The following is a 20,118-nucleotide window of genomic DNA, read 5'->3' as shown; positions in this document are numbered from 1 at the left end:
GGTGGCGCGACACATCCATTTTACGCACGACTCTTCCTCCTCCACAACGTCAGCATTTAGTCCTGGATTTATTATTTTAAAAACCAATTCTTGTCTTTCATTGTATGATTAACTGAGCCACTCTATCACATCCCTTCAATATGCGTGACTTTTGCCACTAAATTAGATTAATGCATTTGATTACAAGAATTTTGTATTTTACAAAATAAAAATTGCACAACAGAAACAGTTAAGGTAACATTTAATAGCATTGATAAAAAGATCTAAACATGAACCAATCAATCTAAAATTGTAATCTCAATTTGAAAATTTTATGAATTAATACACTGTAATCTGTATTAACTGATGAAACATCAACTTTCAGAGCTTTCTCCACTTATTGTGATTAATAGGGCCGGTCTCCTGGGGTCATTCTGTGGAAAATATATAAAAGAAAGCTGTCCTTATTTTCATACTCATTCTTCATGTCCCATAGTTCCTTCAATTTATTGTCTTAAATCAATAATTTAAAAGTAAAAAAAAAAACTCCACTGACTTCAGACATTATGTTCTACAGCAGTTGTGTCAAACGTAAGGCCAGATACGAGGCCCCAGTCTGGCCCGCCAAACTAGCAAGCAACTGTAAAAGTGTCAAAGAAAATATTGATATATCTTAACAAATTTCATAAAAGTGGGCATAACACCACACTGAGACCTACACAAAATAGCTGTACATTTAGTGTATTTATTCATATTGATCCATATAATATGTGTACACCTGTATTTTTAATCCATATTTATACTTATACAGATAATATCTCAATATCAACTGTGGCTGATAGAAATCTATATAGAAATATAGATATATTCACAATGTCTATAGCTGTATTTTTGACGGTATCATTCAAACAAAATGTATTTACTCAACTGTTTAAAATTTACTATTTCTATTTGTTTATGTTCATGTAACCTAATTGTGTTTCCTCAATTTCATGAAGCAGATAACTGGTCGAGATTTGTTTAATTGTTTGTAAAAAAAATTAGTTTTACATTAATAAAGTTGTAGTTTAAGTTTGAAAGTATGACGTCAATGTTCAGAGAAGGAGATTCAAATCTCGCGATACTCTGCGAGAACTGGCGGCGTCACGGAGGAAGAGGAGGAAAATAATTTATTGAAGATAATAATGGCCGCCAGCCGACGTTTTAGCTCCTTTCCCCACAGATCAGTCGACATTGGAGGGTCCTCGATGTGTCAGTCGTCGCTTTGAAGCCACTTTTACCCCCCGGTGAGAGGAAATCGAGGCGTTTTAAGACGACGTCAGATCGTGTTTCTGTTTGTTGTTGAATCTCGGACTGTCTGGTTCCGCTATTTGACTCCGCAGAACTCCGTCTGAAATACACATGAATAAAGCTGCACAGAGGTTTTATTGGATCCTGTCACTGTTAAACCTCATATTGTGACTATTTTTTAAATAAATGTGAGCTTCCCTTGCGATCGGCGCGAGTTAAACGCTGTCAAATCGTGCCCGTTTTTATTTATACCTCCCAAAATGTATGTTTTTGTATGATTACCAACAGGCGTTCACAGCTTTTATTTGAATGTGTGTTGATGTTCTTTATACATCCAGACGTTTACACAAAGCCAAAATATGTAATTCTGGATTTATTTCACTGAATCCTATGCACTCATAGTAAATGGTGATAGATGTAGGTATTGCTGAGGAGTTGTGTCCCTGCAGGCTGAGGCCTCTTGTTGATAACCTTGGTGTGCTTTATGTTTTATGTGTTTAATTCAGGATTTTTCTCGCTTCAAATGTGATGCTCTTTAGAAATAAGACATTATCAACATTAGTGGATCTGCTCATAGACAAATGTGTGTGTGTTTGTGTATAGGGTGTGTATCAGCATTTGTGTAGGTGTGTTACTATGTATGTGTCTCAGTCGTTCTTGGTTTGTTATTCTGTGTGTGTGTGTGTGTGTGTGTGTGTGTCTGTGTGTGTGTCGCTTGCCCACATTCCTTAGCTGTGGTTCACCACGTAAAATATTAACAGTGGTGTTTTAAAACCAGGTGTGATTTTTGCCACATTGCAGTTAACTGAGTGATGCTGCGTCTCCTGCTGCTGCAGCCCTTATGTCATCCTCACACGTCATCCTGCAGGTCACGGCAGCAGCACGAGCAAATTCCATCTTTTCCTCCTCTTTATTTGATCAACTATGGCAGATTGCAGAACTCCCATGTTTTTTCTTTGCATGGCCACATCGCTCCATGTATAAGATGTCACCTGTAGGGAGGTAGTTTTTCTTGAGGAAAGCCTGTCCTGTCCTCCCCTCCCGTCTCCTCCGTACGTTATTGGCGAGTTTATTGACCTCTGACCTTTCCTGTCTCCTCAGTTGCTCCCCTGGCTCTGCTGCTCCCCCACAATGCATTGCCAGACGTATTTGTTTGTCTCAGAAAGACCAGTGTAACCATCACCGCCACTCCACCAAACCTCAAATCACACAGGTAGCAGCTTTCACCACAATGTGCTGATTTCTGGAGGAAACACAGAATCTGGTGAATTCTTGTGTTTTAATTTGTCTTTTTTTTTTTTATTATTAATTAATTCTGCAGACTTGCTCTTTTTTTTTTTTTGCAGGTGCAGTCCCATTTGATCTTGTTCATTGTCTCGCTGCAGTCATGTCCGGTTCTGGTGATTTACCAGGTCAGTACTTCCTGTCAGACGTCGGGGTGTGGAGCCATTTCCCCCGTTTTACAGTTTTTTTTAATTAAGGCTTGCGGTCTGACTCAACAACTACAATGAAAGGAAGCTTTTAGAATTGCCTCCAAGCTTTGTGTGAATTTGATTTCAAGTGTTTTAGGAAACTTTATCTGGGAAAACAGATTTCAGCAGGAAGGAAAAGACAAAAGAAATGTGACTGAAACATTTGACTGGATTTAGCAGCAGGTTTCCTTATAATTGGCTTTATGCTGAGATTGGAGTCATTTTAAGTCGTAATTGTTTGGTTTTGTAAAAAATCTAGATCTCTCCAACATGTTTGCTCTTCACCACAACAAAGAAAAACCTTTTAATATGTCAAAGTTATCATCGAACTATTTTACCTACTCAAGAAGAAGCCGGACTATATGCGATGCCTAAAGTGAACCTCTGGTTTTAAATTTCAACACGATGCTTCTGAATCACATTTTCATATTCAATTTAAAAGTAAATTAAAATAAATTCTACCTTGGTTCTTTGCGTGTTGTTCGGTGACATCATCACTGAACTGCAGCTTTACAAATTCTAAGTCAAATGGGTGAAGCATTATCAGGCAGTTTGGATTAAAAAGGAACAATTTGTCATCATATCAGACGGTTTTCTGTGCAGAAATGTTGAATAATTGACCGCAGCCTGTTGACTCTGCTCCTGTTAATGATTCAGAGTGAATTGTGGGAAACTTTGTGGTTCGTCTCCGCAGCCATCGAGGGTCCAGGCATGGGGGGCATGAGGCTCCCTGTGGGGATGACCCGGAGAGCGCTGAGCTACGACGACAACCTGGAGGCCCCCATGTCCACGCCCCCCCACGACATCAGCATCAACAAGCTGTGGAGACGCCCCATGATCCCAGAGAGGAGGTTCACACACCTGGCTGAGGTGGGCGCGCGCACACACACACACACACACACACACACACACACACACACACACACACACACACACACACACACACACACACACACACACACGCGGACATTTGTGAATTATCACATGAAGAACTAGAGCTACACTTGGTAGAGCGCAGACCTTCGCCAACGCCACATTTGTTTGTAAAACCGAGTTAGCGTCAGTAGCGTGATAGCCGTTAGCTCATATGGATGCTAACTAGCCTGTCAGGTAGCAACATCGCTGGTTGAAACACTGAGCAGGGAGGGAGCGTCTCCATGGCAACAGACGCTGATCTCCTCCATGAGGTGCCTCTCTCACCCGCTTTCTTTGGGAAATCTTTTCGCAGTTTGTTGGGATTTAATCGGAAACGGTTAGCCGCTAACTTCCCCAAATCTAATCGATTGGTCCTTGGATGATGAGAAATCATCCCTGAAAATTTAATGCAATTCGGATGTGTAGTTTTTGGCGAAAAGTTGGTAAAATAGATACATGCATACAAACCAACAAATAAATACACGCAAACGAAAACACAACCGTCTCGTCCTTTGGTGCAGTCACGACCAAAATACTAAACTAGTCCCGCACACACTGGTAAATGCTCCTCACTGGCTGCGGTTCCAAACCTCTGGTCCTTTCAGTTGCTCGCCACAGATCCAATGAGCTTTGTCTGCTCTGATGACGTTGAAATTCGACGAGTCATCAAAACCTTTCTATCACCTGGAGGAAGTGTGTGTGTGTGTGTGTGTGTGTGTGTGTGTGTGTGTGTGTGTGTGTGTGTGTGTGTGTGTGTGTGTGTGTGTGTGTGTGTGTGTGTGTGTGTGTGTGTGTGTGTGTGTGTGTGTGTGTGTGTGTGTGTGTGTGTGTGTGTGTGTGTGTGTGTGTGTGTGTGTGTGTGTGAATAATCCACAAACTTCACATTGAACCAGTTTTCTTTGAGCAGGAGGACGAGAGCGGCGGGGGGAACCCGTCGACCGTGCAGGACAGCGCCCCCTTCAAGTCGGCGCCGGTGGTGAAAACCAAGGCGTCGTCCATCATCATGAGCTCGCTCATCACCAGTACGTCACACGTCCTCCTGTAAAAGCGAATAATTCATGTGGAAATATTAATCTTCCTTCTTCTTTTGTCACTCAGAGCAAACTCAAGACAGCATGTTCAAGTTTGAGCAGCGGGCGGGGCTCACCGACGCCAGCTACACCCCCCACAAGGGACTGACGGCGGAGGAGACCCGCCACCACCACCGCATCCCCGAAGCCCTGCAGGTCAGTTTACACACTGTGTGTGCGTGTGCATGCAGACGGGAGGCTCCGTCTGATTGGCCGGCTGACATCGGGAAGCTCCATGTCAACAATCACAGATCGATGCTCCACGATTCATGATTGAACATCATCTTCATCTTCATCATGAGAATCTAAAGATGTGTGAAAGCTTCGGGAAGATGATCATAAAAGTGAACGTAGAGAATGATAATTAATCTCCTTGTAGCTCGTCGGGAACGGATTAACTGATTTAAGCTTTTCACTGTGAGATTAAAATTTTTCTTGTGTGGCGTTTTTAGAAAATCCAGATTCAGAGTTTGGAGGCCAGAGAGGATCGACAGAGCTCCTCGGCTCAGTCCACACCGTCCACCACTCCACACAGCTCGCCCAAACAGCAGCGCAGGTACACACACACACACACACACACACACACACACACACACACACACACACACACACACACACACACACACACACACACAGATGTTTCTGTTGTAATCTCAAACAGGAAGAGCATCGACACAAAACCCTGAACTTCTGTTTGTTTGTCTTTCAGGGGCTGGTTCGGCAGCACGGGTTCAGAGGTCAGCATGAGCTCCTCCAACAGCAGCGTGGACATGGGAGGAGGAGACGGCGCAGCAGGAGGAGGCGCGGTGGAGAGGTGGAGTGTGTTCGGGCCTCGGCCTCTGGTCCACAAGTCGACCTCTGACCTGGGATCAGACCAAACCACTGCAGGTAACGACTCCCTGAGGAGGAACATTATTACCATTATGACAAGCGTTCATAACCACTAAACAAAAGCAAAAACAAATAAACAAGAAGGTAAACATGTAGAAGCTCCGAGTTCCACCGTTTCTCTCTTGACTTTACGTATTAAAAGTTTTAAAGTTTTTGCCTTAAGAGTAGCAAATTATAAACAATTTGCCTTAAAAGAGTCTATTTTAATAGTTTAAGAAGTTCAAATGTTCAAGTTTTTTACTTTAATAATTTTAACGTTTTTCAGTTGAAGGATTATGAATTTTCAAATTTTGACTTTAAAATGTACCAATGATAAAGTTCTGAAATGTTGATGTTTTTTACTTACAAATTAGAATTTAAAATTTTTTTTACTTTAAAGATATTTCATCTGAATGTTTTTGACTTTGAATTTTAATGTTTTTGAACTCAATAATTGTACATTTTAAAGTTTTCGACTTGAAAAATTTACTATTAATGATTTTGACTTAAATTTTAATGTTTTTTTAACTTAAAAAGTAGTGAACTTAACATATTTTCCTTTAAAATGTAGTCAGAAACATTGCAATGTACTTCCTTTAATGTTTTTAAAGTCAATAATAGTACATTTTTACGTTTTCGATTTGAATATTTGCTATTAATGGTTTTGACTAAAATGTAGATTTTGTTTTCCCTTGATAATGTGAATTTAACATATTTTACTTTCAAATGTAAAGTCAAAAACATTTAAAATACACTGTATTTAATGTTTTTGAAGTTAATATTCGTAAATTTTAATGTTTTGACTTAAATAATAGTACTTTATACTATATAAATAATAGTACTTTGCACTATTATTAGTGTGTTGGACTTAAATTCTGATGTTTTTTGACTTAAAAAGTAGTGAATTTTAACCTTTTGACTTGAAAGACAGTACATTTGAATGTTTTTGACTTAAGATTTTACTGTTTTTGAAGTTAATAGTAAATTCTAAACGCTTTTCACGGCACAGTAATTCAAAGACGTTGATAATCTTGAACATGAACTCCAGAATAAAGCCTGACAGCAGTTTATCAAACCTTGCGTTTGTCCGGGCCCCTCGGAATCTGGACGAAAGGTGAACTTTCAAAATAAACATCCGAGTCCAGGATTTAGGTTAATGGACAAATGAGTGCACAAATGAATGACCTTTAGACGGTGAGTAAACCGCCCGCTGGGACAGGAAGCTCATTTCTCTTCGCTCCGCCGACATGAGAAGGTGTGATGGATTTGACTGAAGGATTCAGAGGAGCTTCTTCTTCTTCTTCTTCTTCTTCTTCTTCTTCTTCGTCTGCTCGGGACGCTTCAGTCTGACATGAGCACACGTCGTTTTTCCAGCATGACCATCGGTAGGTCGTCGAGACGTGATCGTTCTGTGGAGGATTGATTGACTCAGAGCCGCCTCTCAACCGGTTCACGCCACAAACGAAGGGAAATTTCCGTTTTAGCGAGTGTAACGGGATTTTACGAGCCGCCAGCCTCCCCTCTGGAGGCCCGACGTCACACTGTTTGTTGTCTCGCTGTTGTTTACGACCGCTGCTGATTCTAATCAGATTAAATCCGTCTGGACGTGGGTTCAAATGAATTCTTAGGGTGGGAATGAGTCTGATCGTGTGGAAGATAGATCCCGTTTCTGAGGAGCGTCTCAACCTGCTCAGGTGTGTATGAGTTAAAGAGAAGACATGTAAAGTGCGACCAAACAGTTCTGTTCAATAGACGGTTCAGATCACAAACTGGATTAGATTTTCGGGAATGACTGATTTTCTTCTTTCAGTCCAGAATCAGATTATTTGTTGAATTCAGACTCTCGTGATTCCAAAAGGGGAAATTAGAAAACCGTTGAACCTCTGGTATACATGAACCAACACGTCACACAATCTGAGGGTTCTCAGTCGGATTTCTTTTTACGTTTTTTTTACTTTAAGAAATAAGATAAGTAAATTTTAACATATTTGACTTTGAGAATATTAAATTGAAATGTTTTTGACTTTAATAATAGTTCATTTGAACATTTTTGCATTTAAATATTCAGAATTTTGAAGTTTTTGACTTTAAGAATAGTTTATTTGAAGTTATTTGGTGTTAAAAGTAGTACATTTTAACGTTCATGACTTTCAGAAGTGGAAGTTTTAGTGTTTTTGACATTAGGAATATAGTAAGTTTGAATGTTTTTTACTTTAAATATACTAAATGTAATTGTTTTTGACTTTAATAACAGTGAATTTTAATATTTTTGAATAAAATATTGTGAAGTTGAGTCTGTCAGACTTTAAGAAAAGTACATTTTAAGGTTTTTGACTTTGACAATCGATCCGGGCAGCATATGTATGCTCGCTCTCTCACGCACACTGGTCAAGCGCAGTGCGTCTCTTAAAGGGGCCACACACACACACACACACACACACACACACACACACACACACACACACACACACACACTCTGATAACAAAAGTTTTATTGAAGTTTTATTCTTACAGTACATGTGGCAGTACCATAAAAGAACTACTTTTGAATGTCAGTACATCACAGTGTAGGAAAACATCTGTGGAAAAAAATAAATGTGTGTATTGGCCTAAGTACTCGGTATCGGTGAATACTCAAATGTAAGTACTCATACTACACACTACTCGTTTTGGAAAAAAGTGGTATCGGTGCATCCTTACTTACTTTAATCTTTCTGTTTTTGACATTAAGAATTTTACATTTTAGTGGTTTTGACTTTAAGAAATGTAAATCTTTGCATTTTTGACTTCAAGTATAGTAGATTTAAAATTTTGGGACATTTTATGAGGCGTTATTCTGATTTCTTACTGTTGGACGTCGATTATCACCAAACACATCACATCCCGTTTAAATGGCCACTTCTCAGAACTCCTGATCTGGTTCTGGTGTGATTTCCTGTCAACGGGCTGAAAATGCCGTCGTCACCTCCACGTCGAGCGAGTGTTGAGGAATCTTTTCTGCTTTATTTCCTTTCCCAGAAGGCTTTGCGCTGCAGGCGTACCGTGGAGCCCAGAAGCCGACCCCCATGGAGGTGATGAAGTCGCAGGCCACTCGGCTGGCCGACGTCCCCGACGCCCAGAAGGCGTCTCTTCCCAAGATGGAGATCCCCACGGTGGACGGCCGGCGGCAGGGGGCGCGGCCGCACAAGCTCAAACACCGGGACATGAACGTCCTGACGCCGTCCGGCTTCTGAGCGGGCCGCCGGCCGCGGCGCGGCAGTGTCACCCAAAGCATTTCATTCATGTTCACGGCCGCTTGTAAACGACCATTCCCGAAACTCCAAACAAACGTTGGCCAGAACGAATCTGAATCTCTCCGTTAGTTCCGGCTCAGAATCATGAATCAGCCCAGCTGAAGCGCCGCGAGTGTAAATTACACACAAATAATCCCATAAAAATGCACTTTAGCTCAACACAACCTCCTTTTTTGTCTTTTTAAAGGAACATTTCACCAAGCGAAGTCTTGAGTAATCCTTTAAATGTAGTTTACGGTAATCACAGAACAAATTCCTGTATGAATCTCGTCTCAGGAAAGGCTGAAACGTTCCTATTTGTTGTCCTTTTCATGTTATTGTTTTTTTATATATATATATATATAGATTTGTGTCCTCTACTGTAGCCTCGGATTATAATCTTAAATGAAAAATGCACTCGACCAACGCTCACACACAAGAAGGCTTGAATTCAACAGTGGAAAAGAAATCAGAACTTCAAGTTTTGATTGGATTGGGAGAGTTTTGGTGCTGAGGAGCTTCTGCAAATTTGCAGGAAATAGAATTTTACAACGTAGAGTTGGAAAAAAAAACTAGGCCTTCCTTGACATGGGAAGAAGTTTCGTTGGTGAATTTTCATTCCATTGCTCCGGAAGAGGAAAATGACAAATGGAGCTGAGGGACCTAATTTTGCACTGTTATTCTGAAGTGAAAACAGGAAGTGGTTTTATGTTACATGAGAGAATAGCGAGCGTCTTGACTCATTCTCCAGGTGTGTCTCTCCCGCGGTGTTCGGTGTCGTCCTTCCCTCGCCGATCCACAAGTCTGGACTCAGAAAAAAACGAATTGTAGATACTAGATAGAAATAAAGAAGTTTTGTTTATGTTGTTTTTCACTGGTGGTTTGTGTTTGCTGTTCCCTGAAGCATCACGAATGAATTCCCTTGTTACTGATGTGTCGTACAGTCGGAGTACAACTTTGTTTATGTTTTTTTTTCCCCCAACTGTTTTTAATTTGAAGCATCTGTTCATTTTATTTTTCTTCTGCCGAAGCAGTTTTGACTGAATAAATGTTACGTTGAATTATGAAACCTTGAAGTCAATGAGTTGTTTTTTGGGGTTTAGAAAAGTTTATTTTGGTAAAACTTCTTGGCACAAATCAAAGGTTTAGTTCCTCTGAAACAAGCAGATGTCACCTTTTTTTTTTTTTTTTAACTATTCACAAGTAACATCAGGTACATTTCTCACAGTTTTGTATTTATTTTTTTTTGTGAAGTTTCATTGGAAAGGCATCTTCATGCAAAGTGAATGGGACTGCAGGTTCGCTGACTTTTAGGCCCTGTTGACACATTTCAAGTAAAACCGGTTTTTAAAACGATGTAGTTGGCATGCCAGGCCACTAGTGGGTGCTGTTTGTCTTTGTAATGAAACCACACACACATGCAGCAGAGAACAATGGCCTCTAAACATTAACAATGGACACAGACATTCTAGTGGACAGACCACCAAGTTGGATTGTTATTACGGTGACTGTCAAAATAAAACTTCCAAGTCCAGGAGAATCTGGACTGGGAGTCATGACACCACAGAGGAAATTAATTGTTCTGATTGTCTCTACTGAGCATGTGCACAGCTACTTGTTACTACGGCCGTGGTGCTCATGTGCAGTAGCAGCATTTCAGAAAAGTTGTTTTCGCCCCATTTCCACAGAGATGGAGCATTTTCAAAGAGTTGCGTTTTCAACCGTTTTCACGGAGACAGCTTTTTTGAAAAGTTGCATTTTTGCCTCTTTCCATGGAGGCCGTTTTCAAAAAGTTGCCTTTTCATCCATTTCCATGGCGACGGAGCATTTTCATCCATTTCCACTGAAATGGAGTGTTTTCGAAAAGTTGCAATTTCACCTGTTGCCACAGACGGAGTGTTTTCGGAAATTCGCTTTTTCACCCGTTTCCAAAACACAACTAAAGTTTGACGTTTTCACTTGTAAACATCGTATAAACGGGGTTCACAGTCAGAAAATCACCGAATGAGATCCTGAGTAAAACCAAACAAAACGTTCTCTTCTCATAACTGCACCTTCAAATCCCTCAGACGACCTGTGATCAATGAGAAAATGGATTTAAGAGTCGGTGCGGTAAAATCGACCTGATTTTGAACGTCTCATCACAATGACGTTTCCCCATCGGACACAACGTTTACCGCTGACAGGTAAAGTGGATCACACAGCTTAAATTTTATGGTCAAGCATATAGAGTTCTTCAAATCATGATGTCCAGACGTTTGGGTCGTAAAAACAGTTTTTGGTCAGAATCAGTCGAAACTGGGAAAGTGAGCTGTTGCTCATGAGCGCGGCTCAAACTGCTGTTTCTGGTATAAAGGATAAACCAGCACATTACTGGTCATAATGTTCTGGCTGACCGATGCGTGCCTGATGAGAATTTGGTGGATTCTGGACAAACACACAGTTTACGTCACGCCCTTAGATGTTGGCGCGTTAAAACAGGTGTGGAACTGAAAAGCAGGAAGTAGAAGACAGAAACCGTCCGGTTGTGTGAACATGGAGCGAGGAAATGAATGTGGGCGGCAACGCCTCCGTCGCGTCTCAGTGTCCGCAATCTCAACCAATCCTGAACAAAGTCCCGCGCTGTGCGCTGCCCCGCCTCGGTCATTATGTGGCTACTGCAGGTTGGACTCTCTACAACGTCCTGCAATCCCAACCTTGGAGGTTCACTCAACCCCTCCGCGGTCCTCGGTCCAGACGCTGAATACTGATAGTGGCCGAGCACCTTGGATGGCAGCCATCACTATCAACGTGACGAATCAGGAAAAGCTCCTTAATTTGGCAAAATGTACTCTTTTTTTTAGTTGTTTGTTTGTTTTCAGCATAACACAACAGGAAGTCAAGTGGAAATCTGACATTCACTGTGTAACCACCTTCAAACAAGACCTTTGTCTTCTGGATCAGACGCCCACAATATTTTTTTCTCGCTCCGCTCAGTGAAGTCTTCAGATGCTGCCTCCTGCTTTTCCCTCCTCGTCGCCGCCTCTTTTCCGGACGTCTCCGTACATTTGGAAGAAGGTTTCCATCTCCTGCTGCAGCGTGCTGTTCCGACGGTCGGCGTCGGCCTTGGCCTGCTGCATGTTGCGGATCTTGATCTCAGCGACACTCTGGCTGCGCTTCTGCTGCTCCAGACACACGCGCAATACTGCCACCTGTCGTTCCAGGACGTCATTGCAGCGCTCCAACCTGAAACGGACACACGTACCAAAATACATCAGGCTTCGATCAAACACCAGCAAAGCTTTTTGGTTTCAGGTTTGATCTTTTCCTTTGTTTGATCAAGTGGACTAAGGTCATGACCTTCGCCAATGAAAGTTGGGCAACCAACGAAAGTTGCCCGAGAAGGTTATGTTTTTGTTTGAGGTGATCCTGGCGCCCTCTATTGGCCAGCCGCCACTGGTGTGGAGGTACTCTTTGTGAGGTGAGGTACTCTTTTCATATCTCACCTGTATATCCTGGCCTGGTATTCAGCCTTCTGCTGGGCCATCTGCGTCCTGAGCTCAGCCAGGACCGAGTGGGGGTCCTGGGCCTGCGGCTGAGGCTCCGGGCCCTGGACCTCTGGAGGAGCGGAGGGCAGGAACACCTCGGAGCTACCCGTACTGAGGGGACTGTTGCTGAGCATGGAGCCAGATGCTGGGGAGGTAGGGTGGTGGACGTCCTCATAACCATCATCATCATCATCATCATCATCATCATTGTCCTCGTCGTCATGATCGTCGTTCTCATTTTCCTTTTCAGCAACCCGACCTGATGGCTGCCTTTTGTGTCTTCTTGAAGACATGTTTAGAGGATCTTCCTTCATATGATCACTGCACTCATCTGAAGGTAGAACCTCACCGGAGGACCATGAAGAGGAGGAGTCTCTCCCTTCCTCCACCTCCTCTTGCCCTTCTTCTCCCTCACAACTTTCAACAAGCTTTTCTTTAGAGTCCGCCACAAAATGTAAACGGGTGGCGTCGTCCCTCTCCAGGTTATCGTAGGGGGAGGGAGTACTGTCTTCCTGGGCCTCGCTGCTGCCTCCACTGGCTGTCTCTGGCACTGCACTTCCTCCCTCTGCAGCCGAGGAGCTCCACAAAGCAGAGGCGGCCTCTCCTGAGTTCGGCCAGGCTTGAGCCCAGGCCGAGGGCGCCGGCCTGGGCTTGGACCTGTCCGTCACGCCGTCCTGTAGCCCGAGGCTGCTCGTCGAGGCCTGGACGTTTGCGGGGGAAGGTCCACGGCCACTGTGACGCTGATGGTGGTCTACGTTGTGTTTGTCGGAGTGGTGCTGGACGGACTGACTGGAGGAGGGCAGCGGGTAGAAGCAGTTCTCCGGGTGGGAGGAAGTGTAGCGGTGGCCGAGGTGTCGCTTCTGGCCAGAGGACAAGTCTGACTTGGAAGCAGCGGCGGAGAAGACACAGCTACAGAAAACGAGAAAAACAAGACTAGACTTTAAATGCTGGACACCTCCAGTACGGAAGATTTGATTTTGACTTGACTGACACAGACGTTTAGCGAGTCGAGTTTATTCACAGGCTCGTTAAACTGGACAACCTGCTGAACGTCTTCTTCTATTTAGCTAATCATGAGGCGTTGTTGGGGCGGGGACGATTTACCTGGAGGCGTCTGCCTCTGCCGCAGCTTGTCCCGACTCCCTGGAGCGCTCGGCTATGAGCGGCAGAGACAGCTGGCGGAGGCAGGGCGGGTGGAGGTGAGGCTGCTTCAGGGCGCCAGGCGAGGCGTGCGCGCCCCCTGGTGGACGGCCGTAGACCGGTGGAGGGATTTTGGCAAACAGGGACTCGTGTTCGGTGATGAACTCGATCATCAACACCTGGACCAGAGTTGCACCTTGGACACATAGTTCGATTAGAAGTGTTCAGCCTCACTTTGCTTCCACACAATATGTTGTCTGTACTGATCCGACGATACGTGAAGTCAGCTTCCTCAGGAACAGGACAAACACACAGGGACAATTGTAGAACATGAACTTTCAATTGAAAACACATAGTTTTTACATTCATGTTTGAGAAAAGTTTCTCGTTTACGTGGCAGCATTTTGAAAAAGATGTGGTTTTCATGTTAGGCCACTAGTCGGCGCTGTTGGTTGTTTTAGTAATAAAAACCACACACACGCAGCAGAGAACAACAGGCGCTAAACATCAACAACGGGAGAACACGGACATTCTAGTGGACAGACCACCAAGTCGGATTGTTATTACGCCGATTGTCAAAATAAAAGTACCAAGTCCGGGAGAATCTGGACTGGGAGTCGTGACACCAAGGAGGAAACTTTGTTCTTATAGTTCATCTACAGAGCATGTGCACAGCTACTAGTACTATGGCCGTGGTGTGAATGACCAGTAGCAGCGTTTCCGCCATCTACACGAGTACTGATTACTTATTTTTGAAAGTAACTAAGTTAGATTACAAGGTACTATTTTAGTTACTTTCAGCACTCTGCTGATCACAGTCTCCTGCACCATGTTTATACATATTTTAATCTTTGACCTTCATTCTTTGTCGTATTTAAATCTGACTCATGGTTTTATCATCAGATTTTTACTAGTAATGGTATTTATTTACCCAGAGTGTAGTTGTCTGTTGTCTGTTGTCTGACACCATGTATCTATTCATTTATTTGCACTGCCTGCTGTTTGCTACCATTTAATTGTCCCCCAAGTCTTTGATTGATTGATTGATTGATTGATTGATTGATTGATTGATTGTTTGATTGATTGATTGATTGATTGATTGATTGATTGATTGATTGATCGATCGATCGGTCGGTCGGTCGATCGGTTGATTGATTGATTGATTGATTGATTGGTTGATTGATCGATTGATCGATTGGTCTATTGATCGATTGATCGATTGGTCGATCGGTCGATCGATCGGTCGATCGATTGATCGATTGATCGATTGATCGGTTGATCGATTGATCGATTGATTGATTGATTGATTGATTGATTGATTGATTGATTGATTGATTGATTGATTGATTGATTGATTGATTGATTGATTGATTGATTGATTGATTGATCGGTTGATCGATTGATTGATTGATCGATTGATTGATTGATTGATTGATTGATTGATCGATCGATCGATCGATCGATCGGTCGGTCGGTCGGTCGGTCGGTCGGTCGGTCGGTCGGTCGGTCGGTTGGTTGAAAGAGTGGGGCTTCCTGCCAATATATCTTTTTATTCAGGAAAATGACTAAAGTAGTGTAACATCTCTGCAGTCGTGTTGTTGTTGCAATGATATGGTTTATTGATTATGTTTGTTAGAGCGAGTTGGCCTGTGATTGGCTGATGGTGAAGGGGGCGGGTCAGGTGAGCTTGAATGAGTGGAAATTGCCTCTGTGTGTGTGTGTGTGTGTGTGTGTGTGTGTGTGTGTGTGTGTGTGTGTGTGTGTGTGTGTGTGTGTGTGTGTGTGTGTGTGTGTGTGTGTGTGTGTGTGGAGGATAACGAAGGAGCGGCCAGTCCAGTTTAATATTAAAACGGCTTTACAGAGAAGAGACGCTACCACAGTAACACACAGTGACTTGGAGACGTAACTTTAATCTGAGTACTGGTTTAGATATAGTAACGAGTCAGATTACTCGTTATTGAAAAAAAGTGGTCATATGAGAGTCACTGCTCATACAGTAGCAAGGTTACATGCCAAGTGTAATTAAAATACAGTCATAAATGAGCTGGAAAGTGCATGTGCAGCACACGGCAGTGCGGCACCACCAGACTCCGGCCCAGACGGTGGCACAGAGGGAGCGGGCCGAATAAATTCATGTAAAAAATCAAATGATCAAAAATCAAGTGAAAATGATGAAGTCATTCTGTTCAGCGGGACCCTGGAGTGCTGAACTTTCTTCTAGTTCTTTTGGAATATGAATCGGCCTTCAGCGGAATCTCAACTTGCTGCAGGAGCTACAGATCTTGGGAGTGATTGTATCCTGGTTCTCTAAAGGCCATTTGGTCACACTGACTGTTTACCTTCACAAAACAAAACCTGTTTTTTCTCCCCTGCAACTCTTGGCTGTCTAATCCTGTTTGGCCTCAGTGGTGCGGGTTACTACAGGACATCCTAACAAGGTAGCTCACCCTTTCCACAATGTGTTTGAGAATCTCTTTTTATTTTGTTTTTAACCCTTCAAGTTATTCAGTCTTAAAAACCCATTTGTTGTCACAGACGGCTTGTTGATGTTTTTGCAGCGGATTATACTTGGAAGCACACAGTCTTACCTCTTCCTCCCATAATGCTTTGTGGGTCTTCGGCTTTGGCTCGGAGGATGTTTGGTCCAAACACTGTGGCCAAGTTCTGGACACTCATCTTGTTGCTGCCGGAGTAACTTTGGACTTCATTCAGAAATCTGCAAATAAATCCACACATTGTGTTTTCAAAGCTGATTAACATGAATTACCAGTAGGATTCTTCTGAACTCAACCATAACCAAACATGTTAAAACAACAGACAGGATAAGTCCTCATTATACAAATTACTGATTAGATCTGAGTCCACACAACAGTAAATAATCCACATCTGTATGAGTTATTTCCTCATCTCTTGCTGTTTTTTGGTTTTGTTTTGTTTTACAAGTTGATTAAGTTGAAGCATCGGTTTGTTGGCCTTACTGGAAGATGAAGTCGAGCAGGTTGAAATTTGCGACTGGCAGCTCATGAAGAAGATTCCTCAGCTCGCCCAAAGCCTGCGTAATAAAAGATGTGGAAAAAAAGGAAAGAGGAAGAGAAGACAAGGACTAAAACCACTAATAGCTTCACTGATACGTGTCAGAATCACTCCACCATAGCGGAGTCAAACCACTGGAGGGCAGCAGAGAGGAGCTGATGCACAGGGAGATAAGTTGGCTGCGCTTACTGTTGTGCGGTCACTTGTCAGTTTCTGACTGCAGAGCAGGAAGTCCTGGTAGCGTTTATAAGGAACCAGAGGCTCGGGCAGCAGTCTGAGGTAGAGCTTCAACAGTGACGCCACAGTATGGACGTCTGTGCTACTGCAGGGAGGCACACAACTTCCTTCAGACACTGTGGTGGGAAAACGGTTGTACAGAAGACAAAGTGGGGCCGCTGTACCTGTCAAAGGTTGGTCTCTCCCCGGAGTCAAAGGCCTCCTGAAGCTCTTTGACCAGGCTGGCCCGTCCCGGCTGGCGAAACAAGCTCACTTCGTGCAGGCCACGCTCCCGGATAAAGGTCACACATTGCTCGACCACCAGAGGAACCAAACGCACCCCGTAACGTCGTTCATACAGAACCGTCTCCTCCAGACGCTGACCAAACACTCCTGCGGGAGAGACGGCGGTGAATGAGATTAAATGCAGAGAAGGGGATTGATAAACTGCTTTACTGTGAGATATTAACCAAGGGTGAGACCGTAAGCAGTAAAGGTGGGATGTGCTGCTGCCCCCAAACTCCAGTGTGGATGAAAGTTTTATAGAACTACTGATGAATAATGTTTCTCCTGAATACATAGTAAATATAAACACAGTTTGACATTCTGGGTGTACCTGTGAAGGGGATCCAGACTCCCTTGTTGAGACTCTTCAGCCACTCGTCGCCCTGGCCTGCACTGTTTGATAAGAAGAAATAGGAGCCTGGACTGGCCAGCACGTCTCTGTTACCTACAAACATACAACCATAGGAACAGAAATAAGTATGTCCTTCGCCTGGTCCAGTTAATTCTGTACTGCCTTCAGAACTGAGGACAGATTTATTTTTATTTTCCTTTTTATTCTTTCTTATTTTCCTTCATTTTTTTCTTTTTTCCCTTTTTCTTGTTTCTTTCTTTTTTCTTTATTTCTTTTATTGATTAGCAGGTGACTGCCTTCTGGCTACAGTTCAATAAAGTGAACCAGCTCTGGTTCAGGAGAAAAGATGACCAAGTCAGACACACATCTGAAGCAGGATGCAAACCTGATTCTGCTCTCAAGCTTTGGCTGGTGTACTTTTGTCTACAGGCGTTCATTCGTACAGAAACTGGGCCAAAGTTTTGATTCTGGCATACGGATCTGGAACATTATGGGCGCCAACTGTTTCAGCTTTGTTCTTCACGAGTGAAACCTTTGAGATTTAGGCCCCATTTGCACGATGTTTCATTGTCTATTTACACGGAAACAGCAGAAACTCTCAAAACGATGTTGTTTTCCTGTTGGGCCACAAGTGGGTGCTGTTTGTTCTTTTTTGTAATGAATCCACACGCAGCAGTGAACAATCCACTCTAAACATGAACACCATGAGAACATGAACATTCTAGTGGACAGACCACCAAGTTAGATTGTTATTAAAATGACTGTCAAAAAAAAACTACCAAGCCAAGGAGAATAAGGACTGGGAGTCATGACACCATGGAGGAAACATTGTTCTGATTGTCTCTACTGAGCATGTGCACAACTACTAGTTACTATGTGGTGCGCATGACCAGCAGCAGCGTTTCCACTGCCTACATGGTGACAAGTCCCGAGTGTTTCCAGAAACTTTTCACCAGTCTTCACAGCGATGGCGCTCAGGCATTTTTGAAAAGTTGTATTTTCTGTAGCTCCAAGCACCGTTTTTGTGTAAATGTTCCCTTAAAGTCAGCAATTAACATCAAACCTATTTATTAGGACTGCAGCGTCTCCACTGTCTACACGGAGACGGAACCCGAGCGTTTTCAGAAAGTGTCATTTTCCCCAATCGCAATACAGCAGAATTGGAGCATTTTTTGAGTCACTCTGACCACCGTTATCATGCAAAGACAGCTAAAAAACACAACGGAAGATTTGTGTTTTCACTTGAAAACGTTAAGGTCAGGTTAAGGTTTGGTTAAGGTTAGGTTAAGGTTAGGTTAAGGTCAGGTTAAGGTCAGGTTAAGGTTAGGTTAAGGTCAGGTTAAGGTTAGGTCAAGGTTAGATTAAGGTCAGGTTAAGGTCAGGTTAAGGTTAGGTTGTGGTTAGGTTAAGGTCAGGTTAAGGTCAGGTTAAGGTCAGGTTAAGGTTAGGTTAAGGTCAGGTTAAGGTCAGGTTAAGGTTAGGTTAAGGTTAAGGTTAAGTGTGGTGTATTAATACTGTTTATATGTGCATTAAGTTTGACCTTGTAGACTTGCCGTAGTTAGCTCTTGGGTGCCTACTGCGCATGTCTTTGGCGGAGGCAGCTTGTTAACCCCCTTGTATCACGTTGTCTATGTTGCTCCCAGATATCTGAATAATAAGTAGTGAAACGCGTGCCTCGCCTCGTTATTGAAGAACCCCACAGTTAAGGTTAAGGTTAGGTAAGGTTTGGTTAAGGTTAGGTTAAAGTTAGGTTAAGGTTAGGTTAGGGTTAGGTTAAGGTTAGGTAAGGTTAGGTTAAGATTAGGTTAAGGTTAGGCCCACACACAAAGGACGTGATTATACCTAAGCATGGAACCATTAAAATGATTTGTAGACCAGGTCTTTTTCTGATGATGGGCTGATTGTGCTTCTTCTACATGTTAACGTCTTCAGAATGTTGATGGCCTCTTGAGGCAGTTTCATTTCATGTAGATAAACTCTGGACAATCTGCACCTACTTTATTCATCCACTCATTAATACTCCTTCCTTTCTTCTCCCCTTTCCATTTCCCATCATGCCCCACTGTCTGTCCTCGTCAAAGTCACATCAAACACCACACACACACACACACACACACACACACACACGCACGCACACACACACACACACACGCACGCACACACACACACACACACACACACACACACACACACACACACACACACACACACACACACATACACATACACACACACACACAACCACACACACACGCCGCCACCTCCGATAGAGGCCTTGGGACCCTGACTCAGCATTTATCAGTTGCCACTCAAGGGCGCCGCTCTGGAACGCAGCTCCAGTTCAGGAGGGATTAACGAGTAATATGCTGATGGCGTGTGAAGGTGCGTGTGCACGTGTGCCTCACCTTTGTGGCCCGCACTGTCATGTTTCCAGGACTTGAAGCAGCTGAGTCCCATGCTGCAGCTCTCTGGTTCTCGTGGTCGCCGCTCGCCGCAAATCAAACTCAAAGTGGAAGTTCTTTGCAGGAAACTAGAGAGTGTAAAGGAGAAGAAAAGCTTAGAATAAAGTTCCAGTTCAGTTTTGATCTTCCCATCACCGCCCAGTTTCAGCCATGAGGGTGGATCTTTCTGGACTTTCTGATGGACTCTAATGAGCTGCTGGAAATGGGCCATGAAACACAAGCGTGTGGATATTTC

The 20,118-nt window shown here is 43.3% G+C and overlaps 2 protein-coding genes across 5 annotated transcripts; one reads left to right on the top strand and one right to left on the bottom strand.

Moving 5' to 3' along the window:
• Window positions 1–1,106: 1,106 nt before the first annotated feature.
• kiaa1191 (KIAA1191 ortholog) lies at window positions 1,107–9,931 on the top strand. 4 transcript variants are annotated; one of them, XM_080484007.1, is made up of 9 exons: window positions 1,107–1,265; window positions 2,371–2,482; window positions 2,616–2,681; window positions 3,436–3,611; window positions 4,564–4,678; window positions 4,755–4,882; window positions 5,179–5,282; window positions 5,436–5,614; window positions 8,615–9,931. In XM_080484007.1, the coding sequence occupies exons 3-9, from the start codon at window positions 2,657–2,659 to the stop codon at window positions 8,827–8,829; spliced, it is 942 nt and encodes a 313-aa protein (XP_080340133.1). In that variant the 5' UTR covers window positions 1,107–1,265; window positions 2,371–2,482; window positions 2,616–2,656; the 3' UTR covers window positions 8,830–9,931. The 4 variants fall into 4 exon arrangements, with proteins under 4 accessions (XP_080340133.1, XP_080340136.1, XP_080340134.1 ...); XM_080484010.1 differs by having other exon boundaries at window positions 1,126–1,265; window positions 8,618–9,931; XM_080484008.1 differs by having other exon boundaries at window positions 1,126–1,265; window positions 2,371–2,533.
• A 1,921-nt stretch (window positions 9,932–11,852) lies between these two features.
• LOC308121915 (rho GTPase-activating protein 22-like) lies at window positions 11,853–19,878 on the bottom strand (the record flags this gene model as incomplete). Its single annotated transcript, XM_080483441.1, has 9 exons — window positions 11,853–12,093; window positions 12,354–13,304; window positions 13,500–13,731; window positions 16,124–16,251; window positions 16,514–16,587; window positions 16,758–16,890; window positions 16,970–17,177; window positions 17,401–17,514; window positions 19,827–19,878. The coding sequence occupies 9 exons, from the start codon at window positions 19,876–19,878 to the stop codon at window positions 11,853–11,855; spliced, it is 2,133 nt and encodes a 710-aa protein (XP_080339567.1).
• Between the last annotated feature and the right edge of the window lie 240 nt (window positions 19,879–20,118).

Source organism: Lipophrys pholis (assembly GCF_963383615.2).
Source record: "Lipophrys pholis genome assembly, chromosome: 16".
Taxonomy (NCBI): Eukaryota; Metazoa; Chordata; class Actinopteri; order Blenniiformes; family Blenniidae; genus Lipophrys; species Lipophrys pholis.
Note: the sequence above shows the minus strand (reverse complement) of the source record. Positions and strands in the feature narration are given on the sequence as shown.